Source organism: Myxocyprinus asiaticus, chromosome 15 (genome assembly GCF_019703515.2).
Source record: "Myxocyprinus asiaticus isolate MX2 ecotype Aquarium Trade chromosome 15, UBuf_Myxa_2, whole genome shotgun sequence".
Taxonomy (NCBI): Eukaryota; Metazoa; Chordata; class Actinopteri; order Cypriniformes; family Catostomidae; genus Myxocyprinus; species Myxocyprinus asiaticus.
This window is the reverse complement of record NC_059358.1, coordinates 6,276,125-6,289,525: the sequence shown is the minus strand read 5'-3', so window position 1 is coordinate 6,289,525 and position 13,401 is coordinate 6,276,125. Positions and strand designations below refer to the sequence as shown.

Sequence of the window (13,401 nt, the reverse complement as noted above, 5' to 3'; positions counted from 1 at the left end):
TTTGTTCATTTTTAAACTAATCAGCACTAAATCAACATTATGTGCTATTACACTCTCTCTCTCTCTCTCTCTCTCTCTATATATATATATACACACACTGGCAGCCAAAAGTTTGGAATAATGTACAGATTTTGCTCTTATGGAAAGAAATTGGTACTTTTATTCACCAAAGTGGCATTCAACTGATCACAATGTATAGTCAGGACATTAATAATGTGAAAAATTACTATTACAATTTGAAAAAAACTACTTGAACTACTTCAAAGAGTTCTCATTAAAAGAATCCACGTGCAGCAATGACAGCTTTGCAGATCCTTGGCATTCTAGCTGTCAGTTTGTCCAGATACTCAGGTGACATTTCACCCCACACTTCCTGTAGCACTTGCCATAGATGTGGCTGTCTTGTCGGGCACTTCTCACACACCTTACAGTTTAGCTGATCCAACAAAAGCTCAATGGGGTTAAGATCCATAACACTCTTTTCCAATTATCTGTTAAATATCTGTGTTTCTTTGCTCTCTCTAACCTTTTCTTTTTGTTTTTCTGTTTCAAAAGTGGCTTTTTCTTTGCAATTCTTCCCATAAGGCCTGCACCCCTGAGTCTTCTCTTTACTGTCTGTACATGAAACTGGTGTTGAGCGGGTAGAATTCAATGAAGCTGTCAGCTGAGGACATGTGAGGTGTCTATTTCTCAAACTAGAGACTCTGATGTACTTATCCTCTTGTTTAGTTGTACATCTGGCCTTCCACATCTCTTTCTGTCCTTGTTAGTGCCAGTTGTCCTTTGTCTTTGAAGACTGTAGTGTACACCTTTGTTTGAAATCTTCAGTTTTTTGGCAGTTTCAAGCATTGTATAGACTTCATTCCTCAAAACAATGATTGACTGATGAGTTTCTAGAGAAAGCCGTTTCTTTTTTTGCCATTAATTACTTAATATTGACTTCAAGACATGCCGGTCTATTGCATACTGTGGCAACTCAAAAACAAACACAAAGACAACGTTAAGCTTCATTTAACGATCCAAATAGCTTTCAACTGTGTTTGATATAATGGCAAGTGATTTTCTAGTACCAAATTAGCAATTTAGCATGATTACTCAAGGATAAGGTGTTGTTGGAGTGATGGCTGCTGGAAATGGGGCCTGTCTAGATTTGATCAAAAATGACTTTTTTCAAATAGTGATGGTGTTGTTTTTTACGTCAGTAATGTCCTGACTATACATTGTGATCAGTTGAATGTCACTTTGGTGAATTAAAGTACCAATTTCCTTCCGAAACAGCACAATCTGTACGTTATTCCAAACTTTTGGCGGCCAGTGAATATATAAAGCAAACTGTTGCTTTTGATCTACATAAATCATAATAAAAATGCATAATACATTTCATTATATGATAAGATTTTCACTTATGCTGGATGTATTATATACAATTGCAACTGAAGCAAACAGTTTGAAGTCTTGAATCATTTATTTATTTATCCATCAGAAGCTGTGGAACGAAATGTGGTTTATAAAATGAAATTAAAAAAGAAAACACACAAAGCTGTTGAAAAATGCACATAATCTGCATCTAACATCTTTTAGTATGTTATATAAATATCTTCACAGTACGACGACTTAGGCAGATTTAATAGAAGAATATCACCAGATACGCATACCAAGTGAGTTGAGTCATATTGTTTCAAAGGAAACGAGTCATCATTATCTACTACGTGGCATTTCCAGGCCCATAAGACACTGTAAAGCATGGGTGAAGTCATAGCAATGCTGTGGAATGTGGAAGTCTCACCTGAGACAGCTATAGACTGTTGTCAGCAGTTCTTTCTTTAAAGGAAACCTTTATTAACGTGTTAATGCTTCATATTTTATTATAATCTATGTTTTCTTTTACATACTTTATATGTTTACAACATTGTGTTATATTTCCTAACAAAAAAAAAAAAAAAGATACACCTGTGACGTTACACACCTGTACGGAAGCTCCGTCAAGCATTCCATTGGGTTACACAGGGACACTCGAGTGTTTGACAGGTTCACAGGCCAATTAGATGAAAGTTAGTGTCTGGTAGGCGGGGCTACATTTCAACACTATGACGTCGGTGTTTGCCTTAAGATGAGAAGAGAACGGGGCGAAGCAGGCTGAAGTTGACGGTTTGTTATCTAGACGAATTACGGACTTATTTTGCTTCAAGGCTACGTTATATTTACCGCTCGACAGTGAAAGCCGTACGATATGGTCTTATGTTTGAGTATAACTATATTTGACGTATGAAGCACGCGCTTAATGAAGTGCTCGTGATCAGCTCGCGCGTCTCATGGAAGTTTCTGTGACTTGGCAATAAATAAATGCGTTTCTTCCGAAGACAGCAACACGTCTTTACTTTTTAGTGCACGGACTTATTACTTAGCCGCTAAGAAGATTAAAATCATGACGGGTAGAGAGGACGAGTATGACTATCTCTTCAAAGGTGAGTGTAACAGCTGATTTATAATAATGTCTTCCTGATATGTTGCATGTCTCGCCTGTTCTGGTTGTCTTGCACTTATTACATTTTATTTTATTTATTTATTTTTTGGCCCTATTGCTAAAACAACATAAAGAGGCATTTCAGTCATGACAGGCTACATGATAATTGACCACTCTTAATGTGTCTTGTTTTATGAGTGGTTATGCTATAGTTTGTACAGAGATTTGGGTCCAATAATATGCATTTTATCTTTATGATACAGGATCACAAAAAAATACCAAAAACTGCCATCTCTGAAATGTTTGTCCTTTGTGTAGAAAAGTGATTGCGAGGAGCTTCCTTTGTAAGTATCCGCAATATAAGTGCAGTTAAACCGGTAAGACCTGTATAGGCCTAAATCAGGTCTTTCTCAGGATGGGTTTGCATTGCCAAGGTAAAAACTCATTAAAAGATCACGAGAGCTTACCCATTTTATTCATAATGCATGGCCATCTATAAGATTAGTTCATTCATTTGACTTGTAGCAATGTAGATTTGACACTTCCTGATTGTGTTTTAGTCATCACTGTGTGGGTTTCTAAGCCCTCACGTTGTTTGATCATAAATCAGTCAGTGCTTTTCAACCACCACTCGCCACTTTAAACATGCCTGTCCACCAAATTTTAAACGGAAGCATTAGAATTTATCAGAGTGCATTCCTGTGTGCCTACCTCAGCCCGTGATATTATTAGCTGAGACTTTTGTTAGTGGATTTCCTCCCTTCATGCTGATGAGTTGGCAATGTTGGCCTCATGTCATTCCATACCTGTATGCACTATGCAGTTATTTTTCAGTTTAACACAACAGGAAAACTTTTGAAGACTCTTTATGGAGCTTTTCCCATATTGACCACATCTGCCAAAACTGACAAAAGCACCATAAATGTACCTTAAAAGTTGTCCATATGACTCATGAGTGGACAAGACCAAAATTTAAATAGTTATTCACTGAAAATCTCAGCTCTCAAATCTCATTCTCCACTCTGCATAAAAATTACATGTCATGAAGATTCTTCAGAAATTCTCCTTTTGTGTTCCACGTAAAAAAATAACAGCATATGCAGGTTTGGAACACACGGTGAAAAATTAAAAGCAGAATTATTCCTTTTAAAACAAGTAGTTCACCCAAAAATTCTCATCATTTACTCACCCTCATGCCATCCCAGATGTGTATGACTTTCTTTCTTCTGCATAACACAAACAAATATTTTAGAACAATATCTTAGCTCTGTAGGTCCTTACAATGCAAGTGAATGGTGACCAAAACTTTGAAGCTCCAAAAGGCACACAAAGGCAGTATAAAATTAATCCATGTGAGTCCAGTGGTTTAATTGATGTCTTCTGAAGCAATCTTATTTGTTTTGGGTGAGAACTGACCAAAAAATAACTCATTTTTCACTGTAAACCTTGACATCAGCAGTCTTCTTTGCAAGCTTGATTATGCTTCCTAGCACTGTCTGCATGCATCAAGCACTAGAAAGTGTAATCGAGCTTAAAATCATGATCCTGGCTAGAGATTGCAATGGTAAGATTTGCAGTAAAAAATAAAGTTATATTTTGATCTGCTCTCATCCAAAACTGATTGGATCACTTCAGAAGCCATTGATTAAACCACTAGAGTTATATGGATTACTTTTATGCTGCTTTTAATAGTTTTTTGGTGCTTCAAAGTTTTGGTCACCATTCACTTGCATTGTATGGACCTACAGAGCTGAGATATTCTTCTAAAAAATCTAGAAGAAAAAGTCATACACATCTGGGATGGCATGATGAGAGAATGTTCATTTTTGGTTAAATCATTCCTTTAAGTTCAGAAACCATAGGCATTTGACTTTGTTGGAGAATGTTCACAAATTATTACCTTAAGAATAATTCCTCAATCATATCTCTCTCTTAATTTTTGCCCAAGACTCCCTCTATGAGGAAAGACGTTCCCAGTATTTCATAAGTCAATGTGTGGGTGAAAAAGGGAGTTGCTCTTCGGTCTTGCCCTTTTTACTCAGTGTTATAAAAGCTTTGTTGTAACACACCCTCTGTGTGTGAAATATTTGACTCTAATTGCTGTTGTGCAGAGGCCAGTTCTTGCCAGCACACACACAGTATCTGTTTTAAAGAGCACTCACAGTGTCATTGGGGTCTCCAGGGAAAAAAGCACACACAATAGCATGTAAAAGTACCATAAAGTCGAACAAAATTTCAAGCATCAATATCCTCTTTGTCTGCAGTGGTGCTGATTGGTGACTCAGGTGTGGGCAAAAGTAACCTGCTTTCTCGCTTCACCCGTAATGAGTTCAACCTGGAGAGCAAGAGCACCATCGGGGTGGAGTTTGCCACACGCAGTATCCATGTGGAGGGAAAGACCATCAAGGCTCAGATCTGGGATACGGCTGGACAGGAGAGATACAGGGCCATCACATCAGCGTAAGTGTGTTGTTAGACCTGGTCATCTAACCTATTGTTAGAACCGGTGGTGATGTTAGTACAAGTACGCATCATTATTTCTTACCTAATAACATTTGATCAGACCCAGACGGAATCTGCACGTGCAGAACTCCATAGACAGCTCCATAGACCCCCATTATGTGAAAATATTCAAGTGGCTTAGAAAAGTTTTTTGTTTGTTTGTTTTTTTTTCGACATAAGGGTTGTCCCCCCTCATACACTATGTTGGAATCACATGACTAACCGAATACTGCTTAGTTCATCTCAGTGACCCTCCCGCATTATGTGTGTTCACAGGTATTACAGAGGTTCAGTTGGAGCCCTGCTGGTGTATGACATTGCAAAACATCTGACCTATGAGAATGCAGAGCGCTGGCTGAAAGAGTTGCAGGATCATGCCGACAGCAATATTGTAATCATGTTAGTAGGGAACAAAAGTGACTTGCGCCATCTGAGAGCTGTGCCTGTGGATGAAGCAAAGGCCTTTGCAGGTTAGCGTTCTGAGATTTATATTGAGATAATCAATGAATTTTCTGTATGGTGCATACTAGTTGTCTTGGTAATTCTTTGGCATTACTGTAACCGGTTATACCATAGTTGTTTATGAATTGTATTTGAGAAGATACAGTTTGGACATACCCACTTCATTCATTTCCCTACATATTAGAATAATAGTCAATAAGTTTGGGATATTATATAGAATTTCAATATATAGCAATCTATAAAAATTATGAACCATATAGAGGCAAAACTCGATATTTCAAAATTTGAAACAGTGTTTTCTGTCCATGTGATTATAAATTAAATGACCCATCAAACATCATAATCTCTCTATCGTTTGATTTTACCCCACTGCACTTTTTTTCAATACTGTTTACAGAGTTCACACAAGGTCCTTGAAGTGCTTAAAGGGCCTGTGAAGTGCATTGACGAGCACGGTTCGATTTGGTATTTTGACGTATTTCCTACTAAAACAGGAAGTGGCAGCAGGACATGTCGAACGACTCCTCCCACTTTTAAAATAGCCAATAGGCTTTAGTTTATAGACACCCACACACACAACCACCCACCCCTTTCCACCATGCTGCTAATGTCAGAGCTGCTTACAGTGGAAACTTGAGAAACGATCTCAATACTGGCCAGCTTTTCCACTGACTTTTAGAACCAAACTATAATCTGACAGCATTAATCCATAACCAGCCCACAAACGCACAAAGCACATCACGGCCTTTGCTTTTGACGAAGCTGGAGCTGTTTTGCAAGATGAATAAATAAAAAAACAAGCGAGTAATAATATATCTATGTTTCGAATCACATTACACTAAGCAAAAAGAATAAAGAAAACTTACTGGTGCTGTTCATCCCAAGAAACCTCCGGCTGCACACAAAATATAAATAAAACTCCAGCAACTTCTCTCACATCCAGCTCCCGTGTTGTTGCGGCCCATTCACAAGTGATCATCCCATGCCGTATTCCCTTCGAAGAAAAATACCCTCCACTGTGAAAGCTTCAGATGGCTGAAAGGTGATAATGGTCATTCAGAACTCACTTTTTTATCAATTTGTAATGGAAAATCAGTTTGGAACAACCCTACAGCATGGATTGTGTTCTCTTCAAAGTGCCCTGCAAAGGCATTATCAGCACCAGTTAGAACACAGCCGGGCACGCTGAACAGATGTAGGGAGAGGGTCTGTTTTAGTTCAAGAAAGCGTTTGATTGGACAAGGTTTCTGAACCTCGATGTGACATCATGGGTATTGCTGCGTCTGTTTATCCGGAAGAGAGAGAGAGACGGCAGATTTAACTTCTGAAACGAATTTTGTCAATGTTTAGAAGTACACTAGCATAAAGATGACCGTAAAACCTGTAGATATGGACTAAAACCAGCAAAACTTTAATTTTGATTTCAAGGAGCCTTTTTAAAGTGCTTAAATTTAGCTCTTAGAAATGTAAGTTCTGGAATACCTGGAAAATCGCCTTGTTTTGTTGAAAAGTGTTGAGATTAAAACGGACCATTTCTTCCTTGTAATATGCATCCATCAAAGTTGAGATCCCGCACTCCACTTTCATTGAATAATGTGTCTTTTAACATCCTTTCTGTTCTTTAGTCAGATAAAAAGTAAAAAGAAATATAAATTAACAACAAATAGCACAGATGCGCTAAAAAACGAGACTTCTCTCTTGTTAATGAATGAACAGAAACGCCTGTGTAAGTCTGTGAGATGCCTGTTGAACTCTTAAAGTGACAGTACCATGATATCGCTTGTTATACAAATGAATGTAATCTTAATGTTATTACTTGTAAATTGTATACATCATTGAAACATTGACAGCTCATATCATTATTATTACATACAATTTCAAGAAATAATATTAATTGATAGAATGTTACATTTTTATATATTTGTAGTTGAAATGTGATTATAATAATCAAGACAAACAAATTATTAAAAAGGTAAACATTTTCATATACTTTTTCGGGACAGGTTCTGTTCAGTTATATTGCTTGTTCTGCACCTGATCAGCCTAAATGTAGTCCACTATTTTTGAAGGCTTATTTGTTTGTGAGCTTATAGTGAACAGTATATGAGAAATTATAATGTGCATTTTGCGCAAGTATTTAAAAAAAATAAAAAATAAACACAATTTTCTGCCATACTTTGTCATTTAAGTGCTGTCATATCGAATTTAGAATATCGAATCGTGAACCTCATATCGTATATCGAACCGAATCGTCCCATCCCAAAAAGTCCAGTCATCAAAATTCTGCAAAACATGCATGGAAATATGTGAATTATGATATTTGAGCTTCTTCCAAGTAGTCATCCTTCGTTTAAATTCCAGCTCTGCACACTCTGGTCATTCTCTCAACCAACATGCACCTCAGAAGGTGCATCCTGGGATGCTTTTTAAACAGTATTGATGGAGTTCCCATGTAGGCTGGACACTTGTTGGGTGCTTTTCCTCCACAGTCCATTCCAACCAGTAGTATAGTCTAAGGCATATGCAGGCTTACGCCGTTTGCCCACCTATCCTTCTTAGGATTTTGCATATGGCCGCCACACCAATGAGTAAGCTTTTGACCCGGAACTTTATGTATCTACTAACGCGATGCCGCAGCACTGGTGAGTGGTGTGTGTGTGTGTGTGTGTGTGTGTGTGTGTGTGTGTGTGTGTGTGTGTGTGTGTGTTTTCAAGTGTACAGAGATTCTCTCTAAACACGCACAGAGCTGCGGGAGCGCAACTGATGGAATGGGCAAGACAGACAGTCCGACGAAGCTGATCCACCAATCAGAACATTAATTTCAGACGTGATTGGATATTTGCTAACCAGTCATATTTTCCGTTTCAGTAAGGGCCAGGACATTTCCAGCATCTAATGCTGATGCACAAGCATCCCTGGAGTAACCAGAATTTGTGTTATAAATGTATTTCCCTGCTAAACGTGTGCAGTGTGTGTGTGTGTGTGTGTGTGTGTGTGTGTGTATATATATATATATATGTATATATGTACACACACACACACACATACATTTAAATTTAACTTATGTAGTTAAACTTTGTGAAAATACTGCATGTTATTGCACCCGTGCTAGTTTTTGATGCTCTTCGCAGTCACAGATGCTGGACAACTGAATCCCATAATGATATCAAATGTCTTTTTTTTTTTTTTTTTTTTTTTTTTTTTCTTTCTTTGCCTTTTACGGCTGTCGGTGGTGCATTTGTTCATGATATCAAATCACAGTATGCCCACCTCTTCAGAGACTATACACACCACTGGTTCCAACTTATCCATAAAAAATGACATTTATACACCGGCACAGTTTATATATGTCTACTAAACAAATTTCAAGCATTTAAGCATACTCTTTTAATCGTGCTTTTTTTTTTTTTTTTTTAAGATCACAAGAAACACCACACCCACTCATGTGTGTCCAAACATTTGACTAGTAGTGTTAAAAGTAAAATCTTATTTTGTGTGTGATCCTGTATGTGCAAAAAATCTACTTGTTCAGTAGATTATCAGTGAGTAAAATACCGTTCTGTTGGATTGTGTGTGTTTAGAAAAGCATGGCCTTTCTTTCTTGGAGACTTCTGCTCTGGACTCTTCTAATGTTGAACTTGCCTTTCAGACCATTCTTACAGGTCAGTACCACAAAACATGAGCAAATCATCTCAGAATATTTAGCTAAAGTATGTAAGTACATCATGATAATATTTGATGTGCTGACTAATTTATGCTGATTTCATTTTTAAATGCCGTACTTACTGTGATGCAGTAAAAATAATTGAGAATAAAGAAACTCAAAATTAAAAGACCCAGATGCAGATACGGTAATAAGACTTTTTACTCCCAAAATCTTAACAGCCCTGAAAATGAATTGTTTTCTTAGTGCAAAATAAATATATATATATATTTGTTTTCTTGAGTTTTGGTGAGATTCATCCACAGATGTGGTGGGCAATCCTGGTAGCTCTTAAAAACCACAATGCTCCTTATGTCTGAAGTACTGCCACTAGATGGAGTCAAACTCCAAGCCACAGATATGCTGCAGCTACTCTCGTATGAATGAATGAAAGCGTGCTTTGAGGTCAAACTCTCCAAGTTTGCTATGCTGAAATAGTGGTTTGCTTTTTCTGCTATTTTGGCTGGGGAAATACCTCTGTCAGCCACACATTGTTTAATTTATCAAAATGAACTGCAACTGATGAAGTTCCACTGTCAATAACTTGCCACATCTGTCCGACTCTCTCTCTCTCTCTCTCTCTCTCTCTCGCACAGAAATCTACCGTATCGTATCCCAGAGGCAGATGTCAGGGCTTGGCGATGCTAGCTTCTCCCCCAACTCCAAAGTGGTTCCCATTACTGTGCAGCCTACACAGAATTCTGGCAAGCAGGGTGCCTGCTGTCAAAATAACTGAGCTGCCACAGCGCCACCACGGGGCAGCTTTGGAACACGCTATCGGGCTGGGGATCCAAAACGGTTTGTGCCTGTGTCCGAATAACTGCATTGTATTCCCTCGTTGTGGTGTTAATGTATGTAACAAACTTACTTGGCTATGCCCAGAATCGGCAAGTAATAAGCTTCAAACTTGGAGTGAGAGGCCATGCTTCCTGTTTCAGACTGCTAAGAAATGAGCAGTTAGCTGGGGCGCTCAGATGTGGCTGCTCAATTTATTTTTCTGATTTATTTTTTTTGTCACAGACAGTCTGCTTACAAACAACGGACTGGAAGAACATCACTAGGACAAAGTGACACGTATAAAAAAACAAAAAAACTTTTCAATGGTTTCTGGTGAAAATTGTCATTAATTTATGAAATTGTATTTTGTTTTAATTATTTTTTTTGGAATAGCTCAGCCATAAAGAAAATTCTGGCATAGTTTACTCACCCTTATGTCTTTAGAAACCTGTTTGACTTAATTTCTTCCATGGAATACAAAAGTAGTTGTTTAAAAGAATGTCCAAGCTGCTTTTGTTTACAAAGTCGATGGTGACCACAGATGTAAAGCTAGATTTTCAGTACGTTTCTCACAATGCTATTATATGCTTTCAACAGACCTCTTTGGAGCTTGACAGCCCCTGGTCACCAAACACTTTAATTTTATGGAAGAGAGCAGCTCAGACATTCTTCAAAACCACTGCTTTTGTGTTCAATGAAGAAGTCAGTCATATGGGTTTGGAACAACATGAGAGTGAGTAAATGATAACAGGTTTTTATTATTTTTTTTTTTTTTTATAGGTGAACTATTCCTTTAAGCACCATAGAAGTTAAACCAAGTTACCACCAGGTAAATTCACACAGTGGTCACTGAGCCACCAATGAAGTCATTTCTGACAGTCACTGCTGTAACAGCCCTTCTGTATTTACTGAATGCAGATATGATCTTGATATTCTGTGGTATTTTTACTTTATATATTTTATATGAATGTCCTTTTTTTTTCCATGACTTGTGTGAAAATACTGATCGAATTTATTGGCAAACAAGTGACACGCTTTATATTAGACGTGCTGTTAGAGTGTTTTCTGGGTATCAGAGTTGTTAATAGGTTAATTGATAGATATGCAGTAGAGATTGATAAGAGTATAATAATCAAATTTAGGGTTGGGAATCGTGAACTGGTTCTTAATAAAACAAACCATGGTGCCTTAAATGGCATGGTGCATTAAAATATGCATAAAAGATTTACAATGCTGTATAAGCATCAGAGTCACTTAAAGTTTTCAGTGCACATCTTAGTTTCTGTCAGGTGTGCACAAGAATCGGCAATTCACTTTTTGGGCATGTAATTCACCGTTTCCTGCAATTAAAGTGTAAATGCACCCTTTGTGCTACCTTTGGGTTTACCCCTTTCACAGTACTTGTTTTTTTTTTTTTAGAATTTACAATACATTTTATTTGTTATTGCCATTCTGTGGAAATCTGAAATAATCACATCAATTGATAACAGGCTTTTGAGGGTAGTGAATGCAAAAAGAATTGTTTTCCATACATTGTCCATTTGTTCTTCCTCAGAATTACTCAAATATTTTTTAATGCAATGATTAAAGGAATATTACTGGTTCAATACAAGTTAAGCTCAATCGACAGCATTTGTGGCATAATGTTGATTAACAAATTATTTTTAATGCGTCCCTTTTCTTTAAAAAAGCAAAAATCTGGGTTACAGTGAGGCACTTACAATGGATGTAAATGGGGCCAATCTGTAAACAGTAAAAAAAAACTCACTGATTCAAAAATAATAGCCAGAAGATGTAAAGAATATACATGTTAGCATAATTTTACCTTGATAAAATAACTTACTAACATTTTATATGTAATTATATCCAATATTACAACTTCATTGCCATGACAACATAACGCCATAAACCCTAAAACTACAGTATATATGGCGATTTGAACAACTTTACAGCTCAAATAATACACAAGTTTGAATAGATGTATTAATGGAAGTGCTTTTATAAAATCATAAGTTTCACATTTCTACATCTAAACTTGCCAAAACTGGCCCCATTCACTTCCATTGTAAGTGCCTCACTGTAACCTTGCTTTTTTTTTTTTTTTTTTTTTTAAAGAAAAGGGGATGAGTCGAAATAACACATTTTGTGGTAATCAACAAATGCTGTCGATTAAGCTAGACTAGTATTGAACCCGAAATATTCCTTTAAGGAACCGGAATCATTCAATCAGTATCCGAGTCAACAAAATCCTGACGATTCCCAATCCTGCTTAAATTAGAGACCCATGATACCAGTAAGATGCTTATATGCTCAGTATCTTATTTTCTGTGGATCAATGGCAACTTTCATGATTGGTTTGTCTTTAGCCGGGTGTCCTAGATGTTGTCCTACCATTAATAGTTCTTTTTGTTTGTTTGTTTGAAGAATGAGATTCAGGAACCCTGATTGAGGTGGTATGCAGTGCTTTAATAGAATCCTCCATCATTGGGTAGATTCACCATATTATATTGCAAAGCAGGGGAACTGACAGCTTGAGAAGCCCTGCTGAGGTTTTCTTACTGGAAGTGAATTCCTTGCTGCCCATCCCTGTTATCTGCTTCATGTAACCTGAAGAGCACCATGTCTCTGGAGATCTTTCCTCAATGTCCCAGTTTTTGTCTGTTTTTACCCCTTTTGGTGTGGTTTTATCTTTACGTATATTCAAAGGTGTGTGTGCTGTGGCATTCAGATGTTCCCTGCCTTTAGGGTTATGTTTTAGCTTTATTCTTATTGTACTGTTTTACTTTACACAATTACACGAGGCGCTTCCCTGAAATGCCTTGCCTGTAAGATTTATGCAAATGCTGTCAATCTGTTATGCTGAATATCAGCTGTTTAGCTGGAGTCGTTGATAATTATTGCTTTGGGAAGATTCTGTCATCCTGCCTGCTCTTTTCCCAGTGGGAATCTTGAACAAAGGCTCGGAATATTACAAATACATTTTCAATGAACAACATGTATGTTTATAAGCCGACAGGGTTATTTGAGCACACAAGACAGTTGGATCTTGAGGGAAAAATTACTTTTTTACTTATAGTGGATTGATTTCACATAAGAGCTTGTCTATTACATAGAGTTCCCACATTGTTAGACCATTGAATTTCCATGAATTTTCCGTGATCTTTCCAGTCATTCGTGATTACTGGAAAATAATTTTATAGAGCTTGCACTTACAACAAGCAGTTTCTAGCCGATGACATATTTATGAGCTTAACATAACTAGAAAAAATTAATATTTACTACAGAAATTTCCATGACCTTGCAAGGCCTGGATGTCAACATTCCCTGATATTTCCAGGTTTATATATAAGCCTTTTAAACACCACACTTCTCATTTTATGCTGTCAAACTTGTGAAGGATGTTTCTAATTTTCACAAATAAAAATTCTGCAGTTTGAATCATTTTAGTAGAAATCAACTTCATGTGTTTTCAAAATATATTATACTTTTAAAT

The 13,401-nt window shown here is 37.1% G+C and overlaps 1 protein-coding gene across 4 annotated transcripts; it reads left to right on the top strand.

The window, feature by feature from the left end:
- Nucleotides 1-2,103: 2,103 nt before the first annotated feature.
- Nucleotides 2,104-13,349, top strand: LOC127453221 (ras-related protein Rab-11A-like). Of its 4 annotated transcripts, XR_007899375.1 has the most exons (7): nucleotides 2,104-2,465; nucleotides 4,729-4,924; nucleotides 5,243-5,436; nucleotides 9,010-9,090; nucleotides 9,728-9,929; nucleotides 10,689-10,737; nucleotides 12,333-13,349. XR_007899375.1 is itself a non-coding variant. In XM_051719469.1 (5 exons), the coding sequence occupies exons 1-5, from the start codon at nucleotides 2,426-2,428 to the stop codon at nucleotides 9,865-9,867; spliced, it is 651 nt and encodes a 216-aa protein (XP_051575429.1). In that variant the 5' UTR covers nucleotides 2,104-2,425; the 3' UTR covers nucleotides 9,868-12,017. The 4 variants fall into 4 exon arrangements, 1 of the variants encoding a protein (XP_051575429.1); XR_007899376.1 differs by lacking the exon at nucleotides 10,689-10,737; XR_007899374.1 differs by having other exon boundaries at nucleotides 9,728-10,737.
- Nucleotides 13,350-13,401: the final 52 nt, after the last annotated feature.